Source organism: Mustela nivalis (assembly GCF_964662115.1).
Source record: "Mustela nivalis genome assembly, chromosome: 9".
Lineage (NCBI taxonomy): Eukaryota > Metazoa > Chordata > Mammalia > Carnivora > Mustelidae > Mustela > Mustela nivalis.
The window spans coordinates 114,079,036-114,103,669 of NC_139028.1; the positions used below are offsets into that span (position 1 = coordinate 114,079,036).

Sequence of the window (24,634 nt, forward strand, 5' to 3'; positions counted from 1 at the left end):
CGAGGCTTTCCCAACTGCCCTGCCCAAAGCGCCGCTGTTAAGTTAGCCTCTACCTGAGCCCTTTCTGTAGTCACAGCATTCAACGTCCCTGGCAATAAATGTCTTTGTACCACATCAGAATGAGAGCTCCAGGTGAACAGGGACTCAGCCTACATCTCCAGCACCCATCACTCTGGCACATGGCAAATACTAAAAAGCTAGCTAAAAGGATGAGTGCAGGGTTGCCACTTGTCCAATGCACATAGACCTGTTGAGAAGGAACCAGATTTCTAACCCAGGTCATCTCACTCCAGACCATTTCTCAAGGCCCCACTCAGATCCCAAATTCCCAACCATCTGTACATCCTACACGTATTAATGTCCTATCATGGTACATGATGAAAACATGGTTGGGTTCTTACCTATATAGGAACTCCGAGGTGAGCAAGGGAGGCAGACAGACAATTGCCACAAAGCACGACATGTTGCACAGGAATATGCCAGAAGGACATCTAATCCAGCCTGGGGAAGATGTCACAAAGGAGACAACACCTGAGCAGCATCTTAAAGATGCCTGACGCAGTGGATGTTCCGGACACAGGCAGTAGCAAAAACGGGAGATAAGAGAGAGTCTGCCTTGTTCCGAGACCCTTGGGTGGTTAACAGGACTGCAAAGCAGTGGGCATGGGGCACGACAGGGCAGAAGAGAAAGACAGCCAGGGCTCTACGGAGCCCTATAGCTGTGGTTATCCTCACTGTCTGCCTGGGTGAGGACTGTGCACTTTTTCCTGAGATCAGTGGAGAGCCAGGGTAGTGAGAGGAGGGAATTTAGCAAGATCACCTTGTGACACAGATTGGAGGAAACAAGACTGAAGACCAGAAGAGCTGGAAGGGTGTTGCAGCAATTGAGGAAAGATGTGACCGAGACCTAGACGATGGTAAAGGGAGGAGAGCTGCAGGAGAATGGAAATTTTCATTCAATTTAAGAGGTAAAATCAGTAGGGGTAGGTGGTTGGGGAGGAAATTGGGCCAAAAGAGATAGAGCCAAGGAGAGGGGCTGGCTGGCTGCTCTAGGTGAGCCAGCAGAGGGTGGGACATTCCTGGAAGAGATTTGGGCAGGAGATGGTGAGTTCAGGGCAACGATGCTCTGTGCTGCTCAGAGGTTAGTGTCCAATTGGAGTTGAAAAATAGGCCTGGACGGAGCTCAGGGCAGTGATCGGGGTTAGACGGAGATTGGGGCGTCCTGAACACACAGGGGAACTCACTGGACAGAGAAGGCGAGAACACCCCTGGCTGGGCGGAGCTCTCTCCATCCTGACCGTGTAGGGCATCTACTGCCAGCACCAGACAGCTTAGCACTTGTATCCAGACACGGCTTTCCATTTGCTGCCTCTTTTACTGCTCGCTTCCATCCCGAATGTGTTCTCCTTCCAACACCTTAAGAGACCGCCCAATATTTCGTATGCTTTCTCCCCACTCTCCGTCCACTAGCACCGGGTCGATCCAACAGTAAGGCTGGTGGTGATAGTAATCCTAAATAACTACTAGTAACAGTGTCTGTTATGTACAAGGCCTAATGTTAAGATCTTAACTCTGCTGTTTTATTCTATTTCTGCAAGGATCCAAAGAGGTAAGTATGAGGGGCTTTATTTTACAAATGAGGAAACAGGTGAAGTTACAGAGCATGTGCAAAGCCCTATAGCAGATAGGAGATGGATAAATAGATGGATAGCAGATGGAGAAATATAGCATTGAACCTAGCTGAGGATGACCCCAAAGCCCGTGTGCCCTCTCACTGAGCAGGGTGAGGACACCTCTAGTCTGGCTGGGAGGTCAAAAGGAAGAGAGGGTACCGGTTTGCCATGTGGCTACCAGGATAGCAATCAGGAGCCTCTTGGGGGAGCTCTAAGCAGTCCGGACTCTTGACTCAGGGGCAGAAAGAATGGACAACCAGGGGTGTTCACAGTAGAACGAGTTCCTCAGGAAGCAGTGAGCTGCTCATCACGTAAAGGAGACACGATCTTGAAGGAGCCTCCAATCTTGAGCATGTCATGAACCTGCTGACATTTCCAGGTGGAAGATATGCTTGGCAAAAGTGCCCCCAAACACTTCCAAGAAAAGTAGTGACGCTAGCCAAAGGAAAAAGAAAAATTTAAGAAAGCAGATTTCAATGGAATGGGTGCTTCTGAGGATCCAAGGGGAAGGGGTGGGAGCAGGAGGAGTGATTTTAAGGGAGAAAACATTAAAAGTAGCAAAACAACCTCCCCAAGCATGGGACAGGCGGAGGCAAACTGATAAGCTCTGCAGAAAATGGCATAAGGAGCTGAATCACCACTGGGCATAGACTCCTCCCTTTTTCTCCGCTAACAGAGCACCCATCAGCAGACTGGCAGGAGACCAGCAGCTGCAGGGGGAATGCAGAACAGAGCGGGATGAAGTAACAGTCTCTTCTCCTGGGAGATGCACAGTAGAACCCTCAGGGACAAGATTAGAAGCCAAGTGGCTGAAAAGGTTGGACACATGCAAGATTAAGCGCTTTAAAGCAAGATAAGAGCCTGAGAACCCAGCAGGGCAGACCCCCACCCCACCCCTACTCAGCACACAGGGAGGAGCAGGGCAGGATGGCCAAAGAGAATCACAAAGAAAGCCCAGAACCCTGTGGAGAGCAGAAAAGCCAGAGCAGGAATCCAGCAGAAGTCATAAAGGGAGACTGAAAAATGCTCTTTCCATTTACCTGGAAAAAGATGACAAAAGGAATGTGCGCTATTAGACTGAGAGAGAGCACAAGGGGAAAAGGCAGCGGTTGTGGCTGTGTGTTTGTGCTTGGGTATGTGTCATATGGTCCTACGTGGGCCTGTAAACACGGGCACACCTCCACGTGCATGTGGCAGTTCAGGGCTTCCAGGTGGACCTGCGTGAGGCTGTGTTGAGGGTGTATACAAGCAATCGGACCTCAGTTCTCTTGACCGCTACTCTATGTGGTCTGTCTCCCCCACACAATGCAGCAAAATAAGCTGTTCTATAGATGAGAGAAGGACATGGTGGTCACTGGGAGCCTGAGCTCCCCGACTACAGCATGCTCTCTCTGCACGTGCAGCTGCCTTCCCCTCTCCCGGCTTCAGTTTCCTTACTTGTAGAACAAAAACATTTAAGCGGTGGCTCTCGACCCAGGACGCACAGCACGGGGCACTACTGAAGGCTTAAAATAATAAGAGATACCCAGGACCCACGTGGCACCAGCGAATCCCAACCTCTAGAAGAACCTTCCAATGAAGCCTCTTTCACAAGACATTCCCAAGTCGAGCCTCGATAAGAACGACAAAGGGGCCCTGAGCTCCAGATTCCCGTTTCCTCTCCAGGAACTTGCCGTCAAGTTGGGAATGCAGTCACGATATGAGGTTTTCATATCATGAAATTATCACACCGATTATCACACTGCAGCCAGCCCTCTTCTGGGAGAAAAGGCCTATAGGAGGGCTAAAGGAAGACAGACCCCCAAACACTAAAGACTCCAACCTGCTGGGGCCTGGAGGAAGACTGACAAGGACAAACCCAAGTTCAACACTAAGGGACACAATCTAATGGATGAACACAGGAAACTGGTAACAGTAGGAGATCCTGGGGAGAAGAGCTGAGGGCTGAGGACAGCCATCAGAAAGAAAGAAGTATAGGGCATTGTAACTTGCAGGTGCCTTTTGAATTTTGCATTGTAGAACTATTCTAGCTACCTTTAAAAATCACTGGGGGAAAACAATAATGGGCAGGAGCTCAGAACTTGGAAGAACCTGGCAGGACGGAACTGGGAGGCACACAAGTCTAGGGTTTTAGCCGACAAGCTTACCCTGAGCAGACCCAGTGTGGTGGCTCTCAAACTTAGCCTGGCCTGCAACTTCACAGTGGGCAGGTGGCATTGTCCTTACGTGCGGACTATCCCTCTGCGATCCGTGAAGTTTACTCCCTGGCTGGATCCCTGAGCCCTGGACTGACTGAGCACCACATTCTGAGGAGTCTCGGATTGAACCTAAAATACCCCCCGAAAAAAGAAACTGGAGTGGAGAAGGGTCAGGAAACTGGAGCAAGGAAGGTAAAGGGACAGGTTTGTCAGGACAGGCAAGGAGAAGCCTGGGTGGGGGACCACAGAGGTCTGCAAATATCTCCACTAGGAAAAGAGAAGAAGCTGTTCTTCCTGAAGATGGAACTTGAGTTTGGAAGGTAATTTCCGAGCTAAGGAGAACTTCCTAACCTTTAGATCAGTCTCACAGCAGAATGTGGTGAGCTCCCTGTCAAAGGACATTCTTGACCTAGGAATGTAGGACTTCTCCCTGGCAGAGATGATGCCAAAGGGATTCTGGCATCCACCGGGACACTGAACCTGGGGGACTCTGGGTCTGAATACACCTTGACTCATAAGGAACATCCCAGATCTCTGGGACCAGGGCCAGGCTTTGTTATGCAGGGTTTGTACCTCAAGGGGTTACCCTGCTGTCGCCCACTAGTGATATCAACCTAGGGGCAGTGGGGGCAGTGCCAGAGTAGCCACCAATCCAGAGCTGCAGAGCATCAGACCAAAACCTGGGCCTGGAAGGGATTTGGCAAGGCCAACAGGTGCCCCCTCCCACATTTTTTTTTCTTTTTTAAAGATTTTATTTATTTATTTGACAGAGAGAGAGACACAGCAAGGAGGGAACACAAGCAGGGGAGTGGGAGAGGGAGAAGAAGGCTGCCCGCTGAGCAGGGAGCCGGATTGGGGGCTGGATCCCAGGACTCTGGGATCATGACCTGAGCTGAAGGCAGATGCTTAACGATTAACGACTGAGCCACCCAGGCGCCCCCACACTTTTTTTTAAACCAACATTTACTAATTGTTTTTGTGTGGCTGGCCAGGGGCTACTGCGGAAGTGAACATGACAAGCAGGTCTTGGGCTGCATTCTAGGGAGGAGACAGAAAACCAACAAGAAAAATATTAGAAGAACTAAGTTCTACAGAGAGAAGCAGGTGTAGGAGGTGGCTCTATGAGAAGTCAGGGATCATTCCAGCAGGGCCAGGCAAGCGGGACGCCTGGGTGGCTCAGTTGGTTGGACAACTGCTTTCGGCTCAGGTCATGATCTCGGAGTCCCGGGATTGAGTCCCACATCCGGCTCCCAGCTCCACGGGGAGTCTGCTTCTCTCTCTGCCCTTCTCCTCACTCATGCTCTCTCTCGCTGTCTCTCTCTCAAATAAATAAATACAATCTTTAAAAAAAAAAAAAAAAGAGAGAGAGAGAGAAGTCAGGGATCAGAGAAGGCTCTCTGAGGAGGTGACATTTACTCTGAGGCCAGAATCAATTTGTCTTGGGCAGGTGGTCAACAGACATCACTTGTGGCCATTCACCCACAGGGATAAGACTCTCTGTTTCCACAGATGCCCAGCTGCCGTTCGTCAACTTTTTCTCCCTTAGGGCCAAGAAGCCCTTCCTCTAGGAAGCAGCCCTAAACTACTACGAATCCCACAGGGACATAAACAGTTCTGAAAGTTGGGCGAGGGGCATAACTAGTCTGTAGAGACAAAGGGGCCTGGGATCAGACCTGGAACACGCGGGTAACAGCAGTGCTCGGTTCATTGGGTCTTTGTGGGCATTAAATGAGTACATGCACTTAAAGCATCAAAGCGTCCGACATACAATAAGCGCTCAGGAAGTGGCAACTACCTCGATAAACGTCAATAAATGTCAAAAGTCTGGTTCTGTATTCGGAGGAGGCCAGGAGGCCAGGCCTTCTTCTTGCGCCTCGGTTTCTACCGCTGTCCTCTTTGGCCGTGGCACTGGGTGCGTGCAGGGTTAGGATCTCCCGAGCCTTTGCACACCCCTGCGGCCTGGGGGCGGTGTACAGTCGAGGAATCCGAGGCCGCGGGGGTAGGGGTGGTGGCCTTTGGGAACCGGTGCCTCCGGGAGCCCCCGCCCCGCCCCCGCAATGACCCCGCCCCCCACATCGCTAGGCCCCGCCCCAGTCCCCCCTCCCAGCCCTGAGAGACTCCGGCCTGCGCGCTCCTTTAAGGCAGCCTGCGGGAAGAGAAGAGCGCGTTTCGCCCCCTCCGACGCCGCCGAGGTAGAGGCTTCACCTTTAAGGCGGCGCGGGGACTGCTGGGAAGGCCGGCGGGATGGAGGCGGCGGGACCCGCTCACGGCTGCGGGTCCGGGTGAAGCGGGGCGGGAGCCGGAACCTGAGCAGGAGCCCGGCCCGAGCCGAAGGCGTAGGTCCGCGCGGGCTGATCAGGTCGGGAGACGGGCCTCTGGGTCCGCCTAGGGGAGGGGTCGTCGTGGGCGCAGGCTGTGGGAGAACGAGGCCGGCCTGCTGGGAGGGGGCGCGGTCCTGGGTGGCCGGGGGCGGGAGCTCGGCCTTTTCAGGGGAGGGGGGTCTGCGGGACGTCGCGCCGGCGTATGGGGAGCGGTCATTGTGGGCGCGGCCTCGGGGTGGGGGGAGACGAAGAAGCCGATATCTAAAGGCCCTCTAGGGGAAGGGTCTCCCAAGGGGCGGCCTTCCCTAGAGGAGGGGCTCTGTGACTCGGCTGCCTTTTGGGGAAGGGGCTGCCCGAGGGGTTGGGTCTGCATCCCCTAGAGGCGCCGGGGTCTCCTGCACTGGAGTGAGCCTCCACGATCCCTGTAGGACCGTTCTCCAGCGCTCCCTGTCCTGGCTAGGGGAGTCCCCGGGGAAGTCCCCAGCCGGCCTGAGCCGGTGGTCTGGGCCGAATCCGGGTCCAGCCTCACCGGCCTCACCGCATTGCGTCTCCCTGGCCGAGACGAGCTGGGCGCGCCCCCTGTAGGCCGAGCGCGGGCACGGTACGGGTTGCCGGCTGGGGGACCCGGGCACCCTGGGGACCCAGGCGTCCTGGGACTGGAGGTGTTTACCTAATTCGGGGCGGACGGCGGTGTGGCCCCAGGCCCGGCACTCGCCTGCCCGCCCCCTCGCCTTCACAGGCGGCACGCCATGGCTACGATGGTGCTTCCGCGGGAGGAGAAGCTGAGCCAGGATGAGATTGTGCTGGGCACCAAGGCCGTCATCCAAGGCCTGGAGACCCTACGCGGGGAGCATCGTGCCCTTCTCGCTCCCTTGGTAGCTCATGAAGCTGGCGAGGCGGAGCCGGGCTCACAGGAGCGATGTGTCCTCCTGCGTCGCTCCCTGGAAGCCATCGAGCTGGGTCTGGGGGAGGCCCAGGTAGGCTGGTGTGGGATGCTGAGGTGGGAGGTTATGGGAGGGATGGAGCCTTCCAGAGGAATCCTGGCAGTGTAGGAACAGAACCAGAACAGGGAACCCTGTGGCCTCTGGAGCCCACGGTAAATATCTGGTGAAAAATGAACTGGCTTTGAAAACCCCAGCTGTGCCTTGCCTCAGAAGAGCCTGATCATCCTTTAGTCCCCACGCAGAACCCTGTTCCTGACTTCTCTGATGGGTAGCGGAGGCCAAAAGCATAGGAGAACAAAAAGGAGATCCTTAAGAACCGCCCCCCCTTCATTTTCTTATTCATTCCTTTACAGGTAAATTATCAAGTGCCCATTATGTGCCAGGCAGTCTGTTATGTGCCAGAGACACAGGTCCAACAAGAGACAAGATCTCTGCCCTAATCTACTGGGGAGAGAGTCAGAAACACACGTACATTTGCTACATGTTGTGATTAAGTTCTACATAGAGAACAAGATCTTGAGATAGCTTAAAGCCAGAGGTCTTGTTTATGGGTCAGGGAAGACTTCTAAGGAAGTGACATTTAAGCCAGGACCCGAAGGAAGAAATGAACTGGCCTTCAGAAAAGGGAGGGAGGCAAGAGGTTACATGTGCAAAGGTCCTGAGATAGGAGAGATCTTGTGGTGGGAGAAAAGAGAGAAGACCTGTCTAACCAGAGCTTCCTGGGGAAGGAGAGGGACAGGAGAGGCCTGTGGACAAGATCATGCTGCAGCTTAGTAGCTTGGGTCGTATTCTCAGAAAAGTAGGAAGCCTTTGGAGGGCTTCAGTAGTCAAAAGATACAGTCCGCCTTAGATTTTAAAAGCTTCCTTTGGGAGTGCCTGGCTGATTCAGTAGAACATGCGACTCTTGATTCTGAGATTGTGAGTTCAAGTCCCTTGTTGGGTGTAGAAATTAATTTTAATAAAAGAGTCTTTTTTTTTTTTTTAAAGATTTTATTTATTTATTTGACAGTCAGAGATCACAAGTAGGCAGAAAGGCAGGCAGAGGGAGAGGGGGAAGCAGGCTCCCTGCTGAGCAGAGAGGCCGATGCGGGGCTCAATCCCAGGACCCTGGGATCACGACCTGAGCCGAAAGCAGAGGCTTTAACCCACTGAGCCACCCAGACGCCCCTTAATAAAAGAGTCTTAAAATAAAAACTCCCTTCGGCTGAGGGGTGGAGAATGAACCATATGGAGCACATCAAGGGCGGAAGCAGGTGGCAGGTAGCTAGCAAGCCACTGCCGGAATTCAAATGAGGAATGGTAGCCTGGACTACAGAGGTGGCTGCGAGGGAGGAGAGAAAGGACTGGGTGTTCTGGGTGTTCTGGAGGTGGGTCCAGCAGGACCTGGAGGTGAAGTAAGGGAGAGGGAGAGAGAGAGGAGGGCAGTGTAACCCAGAGTGTGGTTGCAGCAAGTGAAGGGGGCAAGAAAGCCCACATGATCAGGGGTTCTGTTTTGGTCCTCTTGACACTGGGGCTGCCAGGACGATATGGTGATGGAGATAATTCAGGAGGCGGACGAGGGGTGGACAAGGAGTACACACTTTCTCCAGGGCAGTGTTGGCTGAGATGCCGTCTGGCTCCAGATATCCTAGGCAGGTGGCATCATCTTGGTTTCCTTGTCTTTAAAATAGGGCTCATGCCATCTGCTGTGTATACTTCCAGGCTGTTTAGGGAATTTTTTAAAAAGCTAGCGGTTGTGAAAACACCTGTCACTTATGCATTTGCTAGTCAGCTAGAAAGTGCGGGGTCCCAGACGGCCTGGCCCTGTGGCAGTGCGGTGTGCTGGTCATTCCCTCCTTGGCCGGTTGGCTGCCGGGTACGGAGAGAAACACAGAGAGGTCCCCCTCCTAGTGTGCGCAGACGCCGACACAGATGGGCAAGAGGATGGCATGGAGGGAAAGTGCCCTTCTTTCCTGGGGCTGCGGGAATGACCCTGGCTGTGAAGGGTGGAGAAAGAGTAGAGCCTGTGCGAGGCTCCAAGGCAGGAAGAACTTAAGGGCTCAGGAAAAGAGTCCTAGAGGTTGGAAAGACGGGTAGGGGCTGAAGCTGAGGCCTCTGGGCCCCCTTCCCCTCTGGTTCCCAGGGGGCTTGGGACACATACACCTCTCCTTTCTAGGAGCTGCATAAGACCAGGGGCTTACCTTGGCAGAAATCAGGATGGGGTCTTTCCGTGTCCCTTCAGCCACTTCTCAGGGTTCTTAGGAAATTGCTAGCGCTGGGGTAGGGGGCACTGGGATAGTGGCTGTGGCAGCAGAGCTTGGGTACAACCCCCAGGAGAGACAAAGGAAGAGAATGGCTCGCTCAGGGAAAGCGCAGAACCCCAGCCAGCCCTCTTCGTGATCAAGTCAGTGAGGTGGGACCTAGGAGTTTTTTTTTTTTTTTTTTTTTTTTTGGGACCTAGGAGTTTTTAATGCAGAGGACTAGCTAGAGGCCCAGGGGAGGGGATGTACTTTCTCCGAGTCCAGCAGAGCCAGCCTGGGAACCCAGGGCCTGACCCCAGCAGGAAGAAGCTTGGGGTGGGGGTGGGGGGGTGGTCCCAAACCTCCTGGGTTCAGGTCCTGGACTAGGGTCTATTTGGGGCCTTGGGGGGAAACTCCCTTGACAAAAGGAGAACTTGGTGGCCCTCAGCCCTGTAGGCAGGAGGCCCAGGCTGGGGGTGGACGAGACTAGCCCTCATCCTGACTGGCTGGCACCACAGGTGATCCTGGCGCTGTCGAGCCACCTGGGGGCCGTGGAGTCAGAAAAGCAGAAGCTGCGGGCTCAGGTGCGGCGTCTAGTGCAGGAGAACCAGTGGCTGCGAGAGGAGCTGGCCGGAACCCAGCAGAAGCTGCAGCGCAGCGAGCAGGCCGTGGCCCAGCTCGAGGAGGAGAAGCAGCACCTGCTGTTCATGAGCCAGATCCGCAAGCTGGATGAGGACACGTCCCCCAGTGTGAGCCCCCACCACGGCCGCTGCAGGGCCATCGGGCGGGGGACCTGGGAGCAGGGAGGGACACGGAGTCCACTGGGCTCTGACCCAGCCACTGACACTTGGGCCGCCATGCCCCTCCTTCCCTGACGCTCATTCTGTCCTCAGGAGGAGAAGGGGGATGTCCCCAAAGACTCACTGGATGACCTGTTCCCCAACGAGGAGGAGCAGAGCCCAGGTGCAGAGGGGCGGCTGGTTCTGGGGAAGGGGACGGGGGGGTGGGGCTGTGGGAACTCCTTGTCCTTGGGACCCAGCGGTCACCAGAAACGGTGACCGAAAGTCCACCGTGTTCTTTCCCGCCGCGTTTCTGACCATCACAGCCCAGCATGCTGGAGTCGTCAGGCAGGTCTCACGTGTTGCTTCTCTCCCCCTAAGCTCTGAGGAACAGGTATCGCAGTAGAGAGCTTTGGAGCAGCCTGGCCTGGGCTCAGGTCGTGCTCTGCCACAAGTCGTCCTGGGACCACTGGTTTCTCTCCCTCTCAGCCTCCTCTGAGGGTTGAGGAGGACGCATGCACAGGGCTGAGCCCAAGGCCCGTGTTCGGCTTGCTAATGGCGTCGAGCCCCCATGTCCAAGTCTCCCTCCTGCAGATGGGCAGCTGCGGCTCGGGGGTTAGGCGGCTTGCTCTACAACACACAGCTTGAGGGATTGGGGCTAGGACTCTACCCACTCTACAGATGGGGAAACTGAGGCAGAATAGCTAGTGACTTGTAGGGTAGGTCAAAGGCATGGCTTGCATGTGCCAGCCCCGCCCTGGGGGGCAGTGGGTACATCTGGTCTGCTCTTGGCCTTGCAGCCCCCAGCCCTGGAGGAGGGGATGTGGCTGCCCAGCACGGGGGCTATGAAATCCCAGCACGGCTCCGCACGCTACACAACCTGGTGATTCAGTACGCCTCCCAGGGCCGCTACGAGGTGGCTGTGCCACTCTGCAAGCAGGCGCTCGAGGACCTGGAGAAGACCTCAGGCCATGACCACCCTGACGTCGCCACCATGCTGAACATCCTGGCTTTGGTCTATCGGTGAGGGCGCCTCTGGTCACAAGCATCTGTGAGAGTCTGCACGCTGCCTGAGGGCTCCAGCCCTGGGTCACAAACCCCCGGTCCCTGCTGTGGGCCGGGACTGGGCAGCTCGGCTCTACCAGGCAGCCCGGCCGCAGATGAGGAGCTTATGCCCAGAGAGCTTATGCCCTAGGCAGGGCCTCCCTGAGTCTGGGCTTATTGGAGGATAAAGGCTTGGGCATAGCTAGGGATGGGGACATAGCTAGAGTCCTGAGGACTCTAAGGACACAAAGGAGGCAGCCCAGGTCTTTGGGGAGAAAATTTAAAAAAAAAAAAAAGGGTCTTTGGTGAAAGAGGAGTGCCCAGAACATGAGAGGGTTGGAAAAGTTTTCCTCGCTGGAAAGAACAGTATGAGCAAAGGCCCTGGGGAGTAGATAGCAAGGTGCACTGGGCGTGAGGAAGTTGGGGTAGGATCCTGGGGAGTCTGGCACATCCTATCCCAGTACTTGATGCCCTGGTGAGTTGTGAGTAAACTGTTCAAAGTCCCCCCAAGCCCCTGGAGGGCAGAGGCTGACCAGGTCTCCCCAACCCCTGCGTCATAATCATATCCACTCATCAGTAAATACCAGAGGAGTGACCATGGGGATCTGGGACCAACAGGGGGAGGGCCTTGGGCTGGAGGACACCCCTCACTGTGCTTCTACCTGCACTCAGGGACCAGAACAAGTACAAAGAGGCTGCCCACCTGCTCAACGATGCCCTGGCCATCCGTGAGAAGACACTGGGCAAAGACCATCCGGCTGTGAGTGAGAGTGGGTGCGAGGTGGGGGCTGGCCCCTGCCCTGCCCTGGGCAGGGCCCTGGGTCACTGAGTGTCGATTCTGCCCCCGCTCCCCGACAGGTGGCCGCAACATTAAACAACCTGGCAGTTTTGTATGGCAAGCGGGGCAAGTACAAAGAGGCCGAGCCCCTGTGCAAGCGGGCGCTGGAAATCCGAGAGAAGGTGGGAGCAGGCAGGGCTGGGCAGGCCAGCAGGGCCTAGCAGGCAGGGGCTGAGGGCAGCCCTGAGCCCAGCCACTGGCTCCTGCTCCCAGGTCCTGGGCAAGTTTCATCCAGACGTGGCCAAGCAGCTGAGCAACCTGGCCCTACTGTGCCAGAACCAGGGCAAAGCCGAGGAGGTGGAGCACTACTACCGCAGGGCCCTGGAGATCTACGCCACCCGCCTTGGGCCTGATGACCCCAACGTGGCCAAGACCAAGAACAACCTGGTACCCTGAGCCGGGAGTGGGGCGGGGCGAGGGCAGGAGTGAAGGGGAAGGAAGGAGAAGGCTCAGCTCCTCATATCCCCGCTCGCTCTCTGGGCCCTTCCCTCCAGGCCTCCTGCTACCTGAAGCAGGGCAAGTACCAGGACGCAGAGACCCTGTACAAGGAGATCCTCACCCGCGCCCACGAGAAAGAGTTTGGCTCTGTCAATGGTGAGGCTCAGACCACCACGTGCCCCCGGCTCACACAGCGCAAGCCTGGCCGGCCATCAGCATCCAGGGCAAATACTTGAGCTTGGCGGGCCCTTGTGGGGTCTGGCTGGTTCCCAGCCGTGTGTACGCACGCGTGAACACATGCGCCTAACTCACACAGCCTCCCGGGTCCTGCTGGCGCTGCGTGTGCCCTTAGCAGAGTCTTCCCCTTCCTCCGCTGGGGATTCCTGCTCACTGTGAGGGCCTACCCCGAATGTTTTCCCGGCTGGGAAGCCACCTTCCAGCCCCCAGTGGTCAGTCATTTCCTGCTCTGGGGTCACCAGCCTGGCCTGTCCTTCAGGCCCAGCATGTGCCCCAGGCCGTGGACTTGAGGCGTTTAAGGACCCGCTCCCCCCAGGCCTCTATCCCAAGCCCCTCAAACACAGGCCCGTACCATGTCATCTCCGTGTTCCAGAAGAGGGTCAGTATTGTTTCGAGTCTGGTTTTTGTTCACTCATTCATTCATTCATACCTTCATTCATTGAACGAAGCCCAATCCTGATCCTTCTTGGGTACCCCCGACCCCCTCCCCAGACCCCAGTCCTATGTTTCAACCAGGAGAAGCCTATATGGGAGGCTGGTGACGGCCCCCTTTCTCCCCCCAGGGGACAACAAGCCCATCTGGATGCACGCAGAAGAACGGGAGGAGAGCAAGGTAGCTCCGTGGGCAGGGCTGGGGTGGTCTGGGGAGGCAGGGTGAGCTGAGGGATATGTAGAGGGGAGGGACTTCTGCCACCTCCCCTGACCATTCCTTCCTCCAGGACAAGCGCCGGGACAGCGCCCCCTACGGGGAGTATGGCAGCTGGTACAAGGCCTGTAAAGTGGACAGGTGAGGACGGCAGGGCGCTGCTGGAACTGAACAGGCGGCGGGAAACAGCATCCTGGGTCGGGGCCCGGTCCAAGCTCTACGCTGCGTAATGCTCACACGTGCACGTGCGCGCACACACACACACACACACACACACCCCTCTGTGTCAATTTGTCTTTCGAGAACTGAGTCATAGGCTACCTGTCCCAAAAAGGCTTTGTGCACTGGGACAGCCCGATTATCTTGCCCTTGGGTCTCCCAGCTTTTAGTCCTGGTGGCAACATCCCACTTAGGGCTCTGGGGCCAGGTCCCCAACCCTAGACACCTGGGGTGATTCCAAGACAGGAGAGTCTAAGTAGGCCTAGCACAGGGCTGGACACAAGAGGGGAGAGATTCTGGTCAGCGGGATGGTTCCTCAGGGCCCCATGTGGGCCGGAGGCTAGGATGGGCCTGGTTGCCCGGGGAACACGGAGTTGGACACCACCCTGCTGTCCCATCCACAGCCCCACAGTCAACACCACCCTGCGCAGCTTGGGGGCCCTGTACCGGCGCCAGGGCAAGCTAGAAGCTGCACATACACTGGAGGACTGTGCCAGCCGCAGCCGCAAGCAGGTGGGCCAACGGGCATGGGGGGGTGTGGGCAGGGACCTGGGTGGCCGTGTGTGTTCCCGTCAGGATTCAGGGCTCCAGCTGATACGCCCTGCTCCTCCCTCAGGGCCTGGACCCCGCAAGCCAGACCAAGGTGGTGGAACTGCTGAAAGATGGCAGCGGCGGACGCGGAGACCGCCGGGGCAGCCGAGATGTGGCAGGGGGGGCCGGGGCGCGGCCTGAGTCTGACTTTGAGGAGGCAGGGCCTGCAGCTGAGTGGAGCGGGGTGAGTCTGGGGGCTGGGCCGGGCCAGGAGGAGGGGTCATCAGTGTGGCAGAGAGAAAGACTGGTCCACCCCGCAGGACGGTAGTGGCTCCCTGCGGCGCAGCGGCTCCTTTGGGAAGCTCCGAGATGCCCTGCGGCGCAGCAGTGAGATGCTGGTGAAGAAGTTGCAGGGTGGTGGCCCCCAGGAGCCTCCTAACCCCAGGTGAGCCTCCCAAGAAGCCACCCGGTAGCCCACCCACCCCAGATGAGCTCCTGACCCAGGTGAACTCCCTCATCTCCCGAAAGCTCCACCACCCACCAGATCTGCTCCCCTCCCGTGAGCCTCCATCTCCGGCCCCCGCCCAACCCCTTCCCTCCTCCCTCACCCCGTTCCACCCTTGGCAAATCCACGCGTTCTTCTCCTCAGGATGAAGCGGGCCAGTTCCCTCAACTTCCTCAACAAGAGTGTGGAGGAGCCCGTCCAGGTATGGCTGGGTGGGTGTGGGGATACTGGGCAGTGAGGCCCAGGCCCCAGGGCCCAGAAACTGCATGTCCTGTGTACTGGCCGAGCTTGTCGGCCACGTCTGCCCATTTCGAAACCTTTCCAGCTCTGTGCCGGGCCTGGCTTTGGGCTGGACCCTGGGAAGACAAATGAGAGAAACCCAGCTCCTGCCGGGGGTGGACGTGCAAGTGGCCGGGGCCACACAGTGACTGTGGAGGTGGGCGGGAGGGCCAGGGACTCTGGCTGATTGGGCCCCATCTGGGCAGCAGCATGACACTGAGCTGCCTGCCCGCTCTGCCCACAGCCTGGAGCTACCGGCTTCTCGGACAGCCGCACCCTCAGCTCCAGCTCCATGGACCTCTCCCGACGAAGCTCCCTCGTGGGTTAATCCTGAAAGGGCAGCCAGTTGCCAGAGCCTCCACCCGGCACTGCCCCCACCCGGCACTGCCCCCACCCCCAGCCCTTCGCATGGGCCTGCTGCTTGCCCCACCTGTCTCTCCCAAGGACCCCCGTCTTTTCTGTTCAATCTCAGGGTAACCTCTCCCTTGTCATCTCAGCCTGAGCCCTGGAGGCTGGGCCTGCCCGCTCCAGCTCCGGCTCTTATTTATTCCATCCAGCAGGGCCCCCTCTTTAGGTTCAGGGCCAGGTGAGAGGCTGGCCAGAGCCTCCAAGATAGAGACTCAGTGGCCCGCCCTCCCCAGGCCCCACCGAGCCAAGAACACTAAGCACCTGCGGTCCCTTCAGCACTCCTGCCCTTCTGTCCCCAACCCCCCGGCCGTTGCTTCTGTATATAGAGAAATAAGTTATTGGCCGCGCCCCTCCCCTCAGTCCACGGTACTGCCCGGTTATGCCCTCACCGTGCCCTTCTCTAGTGGTACCGCCCAGGCCTTAATCACCCCCATTCCGCGCGGTGGTATCTTCCAGGCTCTACATCTCGGGGGGCGGCGCCTCCCCAAAGGGTTCCCTGGGCCTTCTCGCGCTCCTCCTGGCCTCTGAGGGGCGCGTTGAGCCCCATCATCGCCCCATCATCGCCCCATGCCCCAGGACGGAGAGCCCTACCCTTGCCCGTCCTCTCCCCGCCGGGTCCCGCCCAGCGTCCCGGCCTTATGCACTGCCCCTCCCGCCCGGCCCCGCCCAGGCACGGCCTGACCCCGCCCCGGGCACCGCCCGTCGAGCCATCCTGCCACGCCTCTCCCCTCGCCTGCGGCTTCTTGCTAGGGGCAGTGACGGCCCCTGTGGCAGGAGGGGCTGCCCCAGTTGCGGGGGTGAGGCGGTCTCTCTCTATTTTCAAATGTTGCTGTAGAAATAAAGACTGTTTGAATCTGAGCCGGGCTTGTTTTGGGGGCGGAGGCCAAGGGCCCCTAGCGTCTCTAGATTGGGGGTGAGGTCGGGAGAGGCTGCGAGCGAGAGCCAACGAGCGTGTGTGTGTCGCTCACGTCCGGTTCGGCACTGCTGAAGCCCAGGTAGTTTGCTCCTTTCCCGGATTTGTTTGGGGGCCTCACAGGTTGAGTTTTTTCTAACAACCTTCATCACTTAAGTTCCGGAGACCGCGGGCTTTGAACTCTGCCCCTTACTGAGCTGTTTTATCTTGAGCAAGTTACCGAGACTAGACCTTTTCCATCTATGAAATGTGGGTGACGACACCCTCCGGGGGCTGCGTCTGAGTTAGGAGTGCCAGCACACCAAGAACCCCAAATAAGTGAACTTCTGGTGCTAAAAACTCCGGGAACTGCGAGGGTAGGGATGACTGCCTCTGCCAGACAAACATGAAACGTGTCGACCCCAGCCCTAAACTGACCTTTCACTGAGGTCGGGACGCGTCAGGTGTCCTCAAGCCGAGGTACGGCTATAGGGAGCGAACTACAAGCCCCAGAAGGCAATGCGCGGCGATGATGGGGCGTGGGCTGGGAGACGCGGCCTCGGGTTTACGCCTGCGCAACAGCAGGCGTGGGGGTGAGGGGTGTGGTCGGGCAAAGTGAAGAGACTACAAGTTCCGAGAAGCAACGCGGCAAGGCCCCAGTCGGGAATGTTTGCGCCTGCGCAACGCGGGCGGGGCCTCTGGGGCGGAGCGGCCACCATCTTGGAACGGGAGGCGGAGCAGAGCTGACTGGGAGCGACCGAGCGGGCCACCGCCGCCGCCATGAACCCCGAATAGTGAGTGAGCCCCGCCCGCGCCGTCCGGCGCAGCCTCGATCCCGAGTACGGGGCTGTACGCTTACCGGGGTTGTCCGGCCTGGGTCAGGACGGAGCGGTGCCCCCACATCCGGGTCCCTCTTCCGCTGACCCCCCCCCCCACATCCGGGTCCTGCCCCTCCCCCCGGGGGGCCCCAGGACCCCGGCTCGGCACCCCGAGTTCTTGCACCCGGGACCCAGACACTGCGACCCCAAGGGGCACTACTTCAGCCCGAAGCACCGATCCCTAACAGGCCTATTGGTCAGGTGACCCCGCAGCCTCGGTCTCTCCAGGCCTCAGTTTCCCCACCTGCTGCTTGCAGTGGCGGTCTGGGTGCTGACGACGGTCCCGGCGTTTTGGAGCCTGTCCAGACTCGGGCCCTTTAGGTCTGACAGTAAATCTTTTCTGTTTTTCCCGTTCTCCCGGAATCCGGTTCCCGGGGCTGGGCAGTCGCGGGAGGCCCCGAGGGAGTGCTCTGGGTCGCTGTCCCGGAGGTCCTCCCCTCAAGGGCTGCCGCTTCGGCCTTTGCTGGGTCTTGCTGCCCTGGCTCTCCTGGAGGCCAGTCCCTTCCCGCCTTCTCCTCACCTTTGTGCAGGCCCCCTGCGCCACCGTCACACCCCTTCCCTTCGCCGTCACGCTGCCGATGAAGTTTAGATGAATGTGGCATTTGTTTCTCCCCTTCCAGTGGGATTCTCTGTACCTCAGACTCTCCTCACTTCTTGGTCACTCCCCCTGCGGGTAGGTGGCCCACATGTCTGCCCCGGACTTCTCCTGACAGTTTTCCCCCAGTGTCAGTTGTCGTCTTCCTCTTCTGCCACTTCCTATTTCTCCTCCAGATCCAGGCCTCAGATTTCCTTGGGGAAGGGAGAAGCTCTGAGCTGGATTATAAGGGACCCAGAAGGGAACCAGCAGGCTCTCACAGAGACTCTGGAGTCTGAACCTGGTTTCCAGTCTTAAAGTTAACAGCTGTGTAACTTAGGGCAAGTCACTTCCCTCTTCTGACCTCTGGTTTCCTCATTAGTTGGGAATAACACCGTCCACTGCAGAGGGCTGATGTGAGGGGCTTAAGTGAGATGATGCATTGCAGTGTTTAACATAGGGCCAGGTGCAAAGTAGGAACTCAGTGCATTTTAACTGCGGTCGTTGCTACTCGTTGGCCACCTCTTAGAGGCTTCCTACCAGGCTCTTTACGTAGATACTCACTTAACACGTTCTAGGCCAGGCCCTAGCTTCCATTTCTGGGACCTCACCTGTCAAGCCAGATCGGCCCCAGGGCAGTGACGGGGGTTTCCTAACTAGCCCCTACTGGCCCAGAGACCACAGTCTGGCAGGTGTCAGGGTAGGACACCCAGCTTTTTCTCCTAATGATGGTGATCCTTGGTAGGTTATGTGCCTCCCTCTCTGTGCCTCAGTTTCCTTCTCTGTAAAGTGGAAATTCAGACTCAGTCCTTTGGGCCAGCTGTAGTATGGGGGGTGGTCAGCCCTATTCTTCCCAGGACTTGTGGGAGGATATTGTGAGCACCTAGATACTCCGAACCAAGGCAAGCCTCACAGCGTGGGAGAAAGCCGTAGTTGTGACTGTAGGATGGCATGACGGGTGGGCTCCCTGCCTGCCTTCATGCCTTCCCGTCCTTTCTCTCTAGTGACTACCTGTTTAAGCTGCTTTTGATTGGTGATTCGGGCGTGGGCAAGTCATGCCTGCTTCTGCGGTTTGCTGTGAGTAAGAAGCCTCCCGTACCATCCACCGGGGGTCCTGGCTGGCGGCAGGAGGGAGAGGGGGCAACCCAGAGCGCAGTGGTTGCAAGACCTTGGAACCAAGGAGGAAGTCGCAGGAGCTTCTAGTAACATCTCTGACTGAACAAAGACTCAGGGCTGGCAGGTTGGGGTGCTGAAAGTGGGGGCTTAGCAGTTATAAGCTTGGCCAGGGCAGGGGGCTGGAGGGAGATTTTCTAAATGGGCCTGTTCACCTAGGCCATTTTGTTGATCCTTTTCCAGGATGACACATACACGGAGAGCTACATCAGCACCATCGGGGTGGACTTCAAGATCCGAACCATCGAGCTGGATGGCAAAACCATCAAACTTCAGATCGTGAGTGTCGCTCTTCCCAGTCCCTGGTACAGAGGCAGCCGCCTCGGGAGGGGTGGCGGCTCCAGGGAAGTAGCCTGGCGCTGACCTGCTCTTCTCTCCTTGCTGTCTTGTAGTGGGACACGGCTGGTCAGGAGCGGTTCCGGACCATCACTTCCAGCTACTACCGGGGGGCTCACGGCATCATTGTGGTGTACGATGTCACCGACCAGGTACTCCTCGGGTCACATCTCCAGTTTTGCCTCCTCGGCTTTAGGTCTTGGTTCTTGTTTTGTTCCGGGTTTTGGGTTTTATTTGTGTTTTGTTTTTTTAGGATTTTATTTTTTTTAAGTAACCTGCACACCCAGCGTGGGGCTTGAACTCACGATCCCTGAAATCAAGAATCACACGCTGTACTGACTGAGCCAGCCGGGCGCTCCAGGTCTTTGGTTCTTGTTTCCTTGTACTCTTCCCTCCTCCCTTCCGGATGCTGCCTGGAAGGGAGACTGTGCTTGGACTCACTTCACAGGGAGCGAAACCGCGGCAGAAGTGCGTTCTGCTCAGGCCCCGGAGAGGGGCGTTGGCAGAAACAGGCCTCACACCTCCTGGCTGAACTTGCCGCCTTATTCTAGAGTTTCTAGGCACCTGTGTTTCGAAGGGGTTTAGTCAGCTGGTTGGTTGCTGTGCTGGGCCCCTGGCTTCCTGTGTGAAGACACTTGGAGAATCCAGTGCAGGGCTTTAGACGGGCGAGGGAGCCTAGCACTCTGGGCGCATCATGAGCAGAGGGTAGGAGCCCTGGGTCTGCTGCGGCAGTGGTGGTGGTGTTAACAGGCTGAGACAGTCCTACCGTTCTTTACGCTTTATACAACTTGCCACGGCCTCTTAACACTCTGAAGAAGTCTGCAGCAGGTTCCCATTTTACAGGTGAGGAAATGGGTCAGAGTGGTGAGGAGACTTGCTTGGGGCCGTGTAGCTAGTTAAGTGGCAGAAAAAGGAAACCTCGGTCTTCTGATTCTACTTGCTTTATTCTTCCTACTAAACCTTATTGGTTAGTGGGGAGCAGGCCCTGGGGACAGGGAAACGTTTACATCAGCTCTGGGCCTGGAGGAGTCCTGCTCCGATGGGCAGCTGGGCCCTTGGGCTCACCAGGAACTCACGATGCTTTCTGGACAACAAGCTGTGGGTGGACTGTGCGCTACTCAGAGGTCGTCAGGGGCCTCTAGCTGCCAAGTCCCGTGACCTCATTGCGGTTCTGGCCCTGATCGACCTCTCATGGCTTCTACCTTCCTCCTCCTCCCTCTCCTTGCAAAGTTTGCTGTCTCCAGCTCTCCTGCCTCTTGCTACTTTAGCTTCTCTTTTCAGGGACTTTGGACCAGTTTGCCCTGTACTACCAGCGCCACAGTCCCTGCCCTCTGGACCCCTCCCACCCCCAATCTTACGCTTCCTGACTTTTCCTGCGTGGGTCTGGCCACTTTGTGGTTTGACTTCTGTCTTCTGTTCTGTCATTCCTGTATGAACAGCTCTCACTGTGCATCTTCTCTGTGTTCTACTTTGCTGGCACTTTGTGCAGTAGTCCTGACCTTCATCGTATCACCCAGCGAACTAAGCGCTGGGGTCCCTTTTTTCCAGGTGAAATACGCTGGGGGAGGTGTTGGGTAACTTGCTCGTGGTCTCACAGCTAGCTCGTTTGCTAGGAGAGGCAAAGTCAGTGTTTGAACCCAAGGTTCTTGGCTTCTGAGCTTACCCTTCCCTGCCCCTGGACAACCTCCTGAGCTCCACATCATCTTCAGAACTCAGCATGTCTCACACTGGCCTCACCCTCTCGCGCTAAACTGGCCCCCGCCTCGCCATCTTCGTGCCAGGGTTCCTGTTGGCCTGACCAGAAAACTCTTCCCTTTCCTCCCTTCCCTCTGTTCTCTCCCTCCACCTTCTCGTTCAAGGCCTTTCCAGTGTAACAATAGCCGTGATGAGGATGACAGCAGCTCCTGCTAATTAAGCACTTGTTACAAGACAGGCCCGCATTCATTATCTCAGGCGCACAACAGCCCCAGGGAGAGCTACTGTTTTCTCAAAATGAGGAAGCTGGAGCTCGGAGGGGTCAGGTGACCAGTGTAGGGTCTCATAGCGAGTGGCGGAGCTGGGGCGCCTCCAGCGTGGCCGGACTCTAAATCCCGTGCTCGCCTCCGTCGCTGCCTGGCCCGCGACAGCACCCCTGGCCCGCGGCACATCCCTTCCCTGGATCGCTCCAGACACCTCCCGGGTGCTCGCCATCTTCTTGCCAGGCTGATCTGGCCTCTACGCTCCTGTCCCGACTATCTTCCCAGGACTCAGGTGTCCTTCTCCGGCTCCCTTCCTAAGAAAACCTTTGGGGGCTCCTGGTTGTCCAGATTTAGCCCGGCTGAGACCTTTCATTCTCGGGCCTGCCTCCTTTCCCCTCCTTCTGGGCCCGAACCTGTGTCTCAGCAGCCTTCAGCTTCTCCTTGCTCCCCAGAGGTGCCGTACAGTCCCAAAGCGCGACCTGGTATATGTCCTCTCCTCGCCTTCACTTTGTCACCCTTCCGCTTGCTTCCACACAAGGCCAGTTCGTCCCTTCGGACACAGGTCAGCCGTAGTCTCTCCAGAAGGAGCTGGTCCTGGAGCTCGGGCAGCACTCATCACCCTGTCTTGCCATTGTGTGTGTGTGTCCCTGTCTAGTCCTCCACTGTCCGCTGAGTGCATCGGGGCAGGATCCAGGTATTTGTCCCTTCATTGTCCACAGGGCCCGGCCTGGGACGTGGCAGCACGTATACATTTGAACCCAGTGGGTATCAACCACGCTTTTGACTCCTGAGAAGGGAAAGTGTGGCTCTAGCTCAACCACGTTCCTAAAAGTTCTGTTTTTGTCTCTGAGCCGGGGTAGGGGGTGGGGAGCGGCCAGCTGTCAGGAGAGCCGTCTGAGCAAGGAGGCTGTTAGTGCCGGAAGCAGGATGAACATCTGGCTCTGTTCCCAGGATGCACCTGTCCCTCATGGGCCAGGGTCTCCTCTGCGAGGACCCTCCACCTACCACTGGGCTGAAAGCCTTCACACCTTACAGGGATTTTAAGGCCACTGTGGGGAATTTTGTGATTCTTATGAACCTGTTCCCCTCCTTCTCTGTGTCTGTCCTCTCTGGTGTCTCTCCTGTTGTCACTTGCTCCCCCACGTATTTTTGGCCTTTTGTGTCTCGGGGAGACCGGCTGCAGGAAGCAGAGCTGGCTGGCCCTTAGGCCCAGTCTGTTAGGTGTCACAGCTGTTGGCAGACAGCTGGTGCTGTGCCAGGTTTGGCTTTGGGGGTCTCAGAGGGAGCAGGTCAGGGAGGAGATCTAAGCCTAGAGGAGAGGGGACAGCTTCCTTTGGGTCCCTGAGCTCTGGGGCTCTGTCTCTCTTGGGAGCCCAGGGAAACCCCCTTCAGAAGCCCCTGCTCTGCCGGCCTTGAGCAGGGGTGGGCGTAGGGAGCAAAATAACTGTATTTTGATTCTGGCTCCTCTAGGAATCCTATGCCAACGTGAAGCAGTGGCTGCAGGAGATCGACCGCTATGCCAGCGAGAACGTCAACAAGCTCCTGGTGGGCAACAAGAGCGACCTCACCACCAAGAAAGTGGTGGACAACACCACGGCCAAGGTGGGCGGGGCCTGCGTCGGGCCACCCAGGGCGGGCTGGGGTCTGCTGCCCCTCACTCGTCCCTCCCCCCTTCTTCTCTCTCCTCTCCTTGTCAGGAGTTTGCGGATTCTCTGGGCATCCCCTTCCTGGAGACAAGTGCCAAGAACGCTACCAATGTCGAGCAGGCATTCATGACCATGGCTGCTGAGATCAAAAAGCGGATGGGGCCTGGGGCAGCTTCGGGGGGTGAGCGGCCCAACCTCAAGATCGACAGCACCCCTGTGAAGCCGGCTGGTGGCGGCTGTTGCTAGGAGGGGCACGTGGGGTGGGACAGGAGGGGGCACCTTCTCCAGATGATGCCCCTGGAGGGGATAGGAGGTGGCCTCCCTCTCCTGGGGCATTTGAGTCTGTGGCTTTGGGGTGTCCTGGGCTCCCCATCTCCCTCTGGCCCATCTGCCTGCTGCCCTGAGCCCTGGTTTTGTCAAAGCCCCCAAGGAGGATACCCAGGACCTTTGGCTGGGGTGGGGATGTGGGCTTGCTCTGCTGCTGCCTCTAGGTAACTTCAAAAGCTACCCCACCACACACCTTTCTTCGGGATGAGGGCTCCTCTGTTCCCTCCCTTGCCCCCGACCCCTGTACGCTGCAGTGGGTTTCTTTCCTTTACCCTTTTTCCTTCTGTCCCCACTCCCTTTCCCCAAGAGCTGGGAGCCTCCCTGGCCTGTACAGTCCCTGGCTGCAGTGAGAGCGCCAGGGACCAGGAATGGGACCAGGGGATCCAGGACCCAGGATCCAGGGCCCTGGGCTGGACCTCAGGAAGGGCATGGGGGCCGTCGGGGCCCAGCAGCCCACCCTTTCCTCTCCTCCCTGTGCCTCTTCCCCGCCCCTTCCATACTCCCAGCTCCAGCCGACCGGCCGCCGTGGGGTCGGAGCACATCTAGAGCAGGTGGGCGGACAGCCATGCTGGGCCTGTGTTTTGAGCCCAGAGGGGTCCTGCTCCTGCCACCGCCTGCCCTGCCAGAGCCGGGCCATGTGCTGCCTGCCCACCGAGCCCCTTTGTCCCCATGGCAGGCAGAGGCGGAAGGCCCACCGTGCCAGAGGCTGGGCACCAGCCTTAACCCTTACTCTGCCAGCACCTCTTCCCTTTCTCTGAGGCAGCACATCTGGCTTATTCTCCCCCTTCTGTTCTTTGGAGCCTGTGAGGGCAGGTCCTCATACCCTGTCACTGCTTCTCCTCCGGGGAATGTCAGTGCAGACCCAGGGTCCGGGGCTCTCCCCTCACCCCCTCCCACCCCAGATCCTAGCCTCCCCCCACCCCCACCCCCACCCCCACCGCCGCCGTCTGGCACAGCTTCTTCCTGCAGAAAAAACAAACCTTTGGTCTCTACCTGAGAAGCCATGTCCCTTGTGCTGTCTCTCGCCTGTCCCACCTGTGCCCTGCCCTCCAGCTTATATTTAAGTCCCTGGGGTGCCCCCACTCCCAGGTTCCCCTCTGGTGTCATGTCAGGCATTTTGCAAGGAAAAGCCACTTGGGGAAAGAAAGAAAGGACAAAAAATAAATAAATTTCCACTGGCCCTCGGGTGAGCCGAGGGTTTTTGCAAGGAAGTTGTGGTGGTTGAGTGTGGTCTGTGGTGGGAGCTGTCTTGGGGTGGGGGAGTGGGACTGGTGCCCTGGGCTTGGCTGGCGGTACAGGGGTCCCTGGATTGGGCTGCGTGTCCTAGGGTTGGTGTTGAAAGTCCTTGACCCACTTCTTAAAGCCAGGAGTGCTGCCTGCTTTCGCTTCTGTGGTGTGTCCCCACGGGCCCAGCACGGTTCCAGCAGCAGGGGAGGCAGGCGGCCATGGGCGAGTACCTGGTGAGCGGCCGCGGACAGCCACACAGGTGCACGCTGTCGGGCCTGTGAGGTGGCGCTGCGGACGCGCCCCATCATGCCCGGCCCGCATCCCCTTCTGCCCCCGCGCCCGTC

General features: G+C 57.7%; 2 protein-coding genes across 10 annotated transcripts; both read left to right on the forward strand.

Moving 5' to 3' along the window:
- Nucleotides 1-5,958: 5,958 nt before the first annotated feature.
- Nucleotides 5,959-16,137, forward strand: KLC2 (kinesin light chain 2). Of its 8 annotated transcripts, none has more exons than XM_082684247.1 (16): nucleotides 5,959-6,230; nucleotides 6,895-7,169; nucleotides 9,874-10,104; nucleotides 10,249-10,318; nucleotides 10,935-11,157; nucleotides 11,851-11,938; nucleotides 12,037-12,138; nucleotides 12,230-12,403; nucleotides 12,511-12,610; nucleotides 13,255-13,304; nucleotides 13,411-13,478; nucleotides 13,961-14,069; nucleotides 14,173-14,331; nucleotides 14,408-14,532; nucleotides 14,737-14,794; nucleotides 15,116-16,137. In XM_082684247.1, exons 2-16 carry the CDS (start codon nucleotides 6,942-6,944, stop codon nucleotides 15,197-15,199), a joined length of 1,869 nt encoding a protein of 622 aa, XP_082540373.1. In that variant the 5' UTR covers nucleotides 5,959-6,230; nucleotides 6,895-6,941; the 3' UTR covers nucleotides 15,200-16,137. The 8 variants fall into 8 exon arrangements, with proteins under 8 accessions (XP_082540373.1, XP_082540376.1, XP_082540374.1 ...); XM_082684250.1 differs by having other exon boundaries at nucleotides 5,965-6,063; nucleotides 6,932-7,169; XM_082684248.1 differs by having other exon boundaries at nucleotides 5,967-6,063.
- A 626-nt stretch (nucleotides 16,138-16,763) lies between these two features.
- RAB1B (RAB1B, member RAS oncogene family) lies at nucleotides 16,764-24,274 on the forward strand. 2 transcript variants are annotated; one of them, XM_082682528.1, is made up of 6 exons: nucleotides 16,764-16,965; nucleotides 18,628-18,700; nucleotides 18,980-19,075; nucleotides 19,189-19,284; nucleotides 22,561-22,692; nucleotides 22,788-24,274. In XM_082682528.1, the coding sequence occupies exons 1-6, from the start codon at nucleotides 16,952-16,954 to the stop codon at nucleotides 22,980-22,982; spliced, it is 606 nt and encodes a 201-aa protein (XP_082538654.1). In that variant the 5' UTR covers nucleotides 16,764-16,951; the 3' UTR covers nucleotides 22,983-24,274. The 2 variants fall into 2 exon arrangements, with proteins under 2 accessions (XP_082538654.1, XP_082538653.1); XM_082682527.1 differs by lacking the exon at nucleotides 16,764-16,965 and adding an exon at nucleotides 17,628-17,722.
- Nucleotides 24,275-24,634: the final 360 nt, after the last annotated feature.

Coding starts and splice junctions, on each gene's coding strand:
- KLC2 (XM_082684247.1), top strand. CDS start 6,942: ATGGCTACGATGGTGCTTCCGCGGGAGGAGAAGCTGAGCCAGGATGAG. Junction 12,611..13,254: donor AGAGTTTGGCTCTGTCAATG/GTGAGGCTCAGA, acceptor TTCTCCCCCCAG/GGGACAACAAGCCCATCTGG. Junction 14,795..15,115: donor GTGTGGAGGAGCCCGTCCAG/GTATGGCTGGGT, acceptor CTCTGCCCACAG/CCTGGAGCTACCGGCTTCTC.
- RAB1B (XM_082682527.1), top strand. CDS start 17,643: ATGTGGCATTTGTTTCTCCCCTTCCAGTGGGATTCTCTGTACCTCAGA. Junction 19,285..22,560: donor TGTACGATGTCACCGACCAG/GTACTCCTCGGG, acceptor TGGCTCCTCTAG/GAATCCTATGCCAACGTGAA. Junction 22,693..22,787: donor TGGACAACACCACGGCCAAG/GTGGGCGGGGCC, acceptor TCTCCTTGTCAG/GAGTTTGCGGATTCTCTGGG.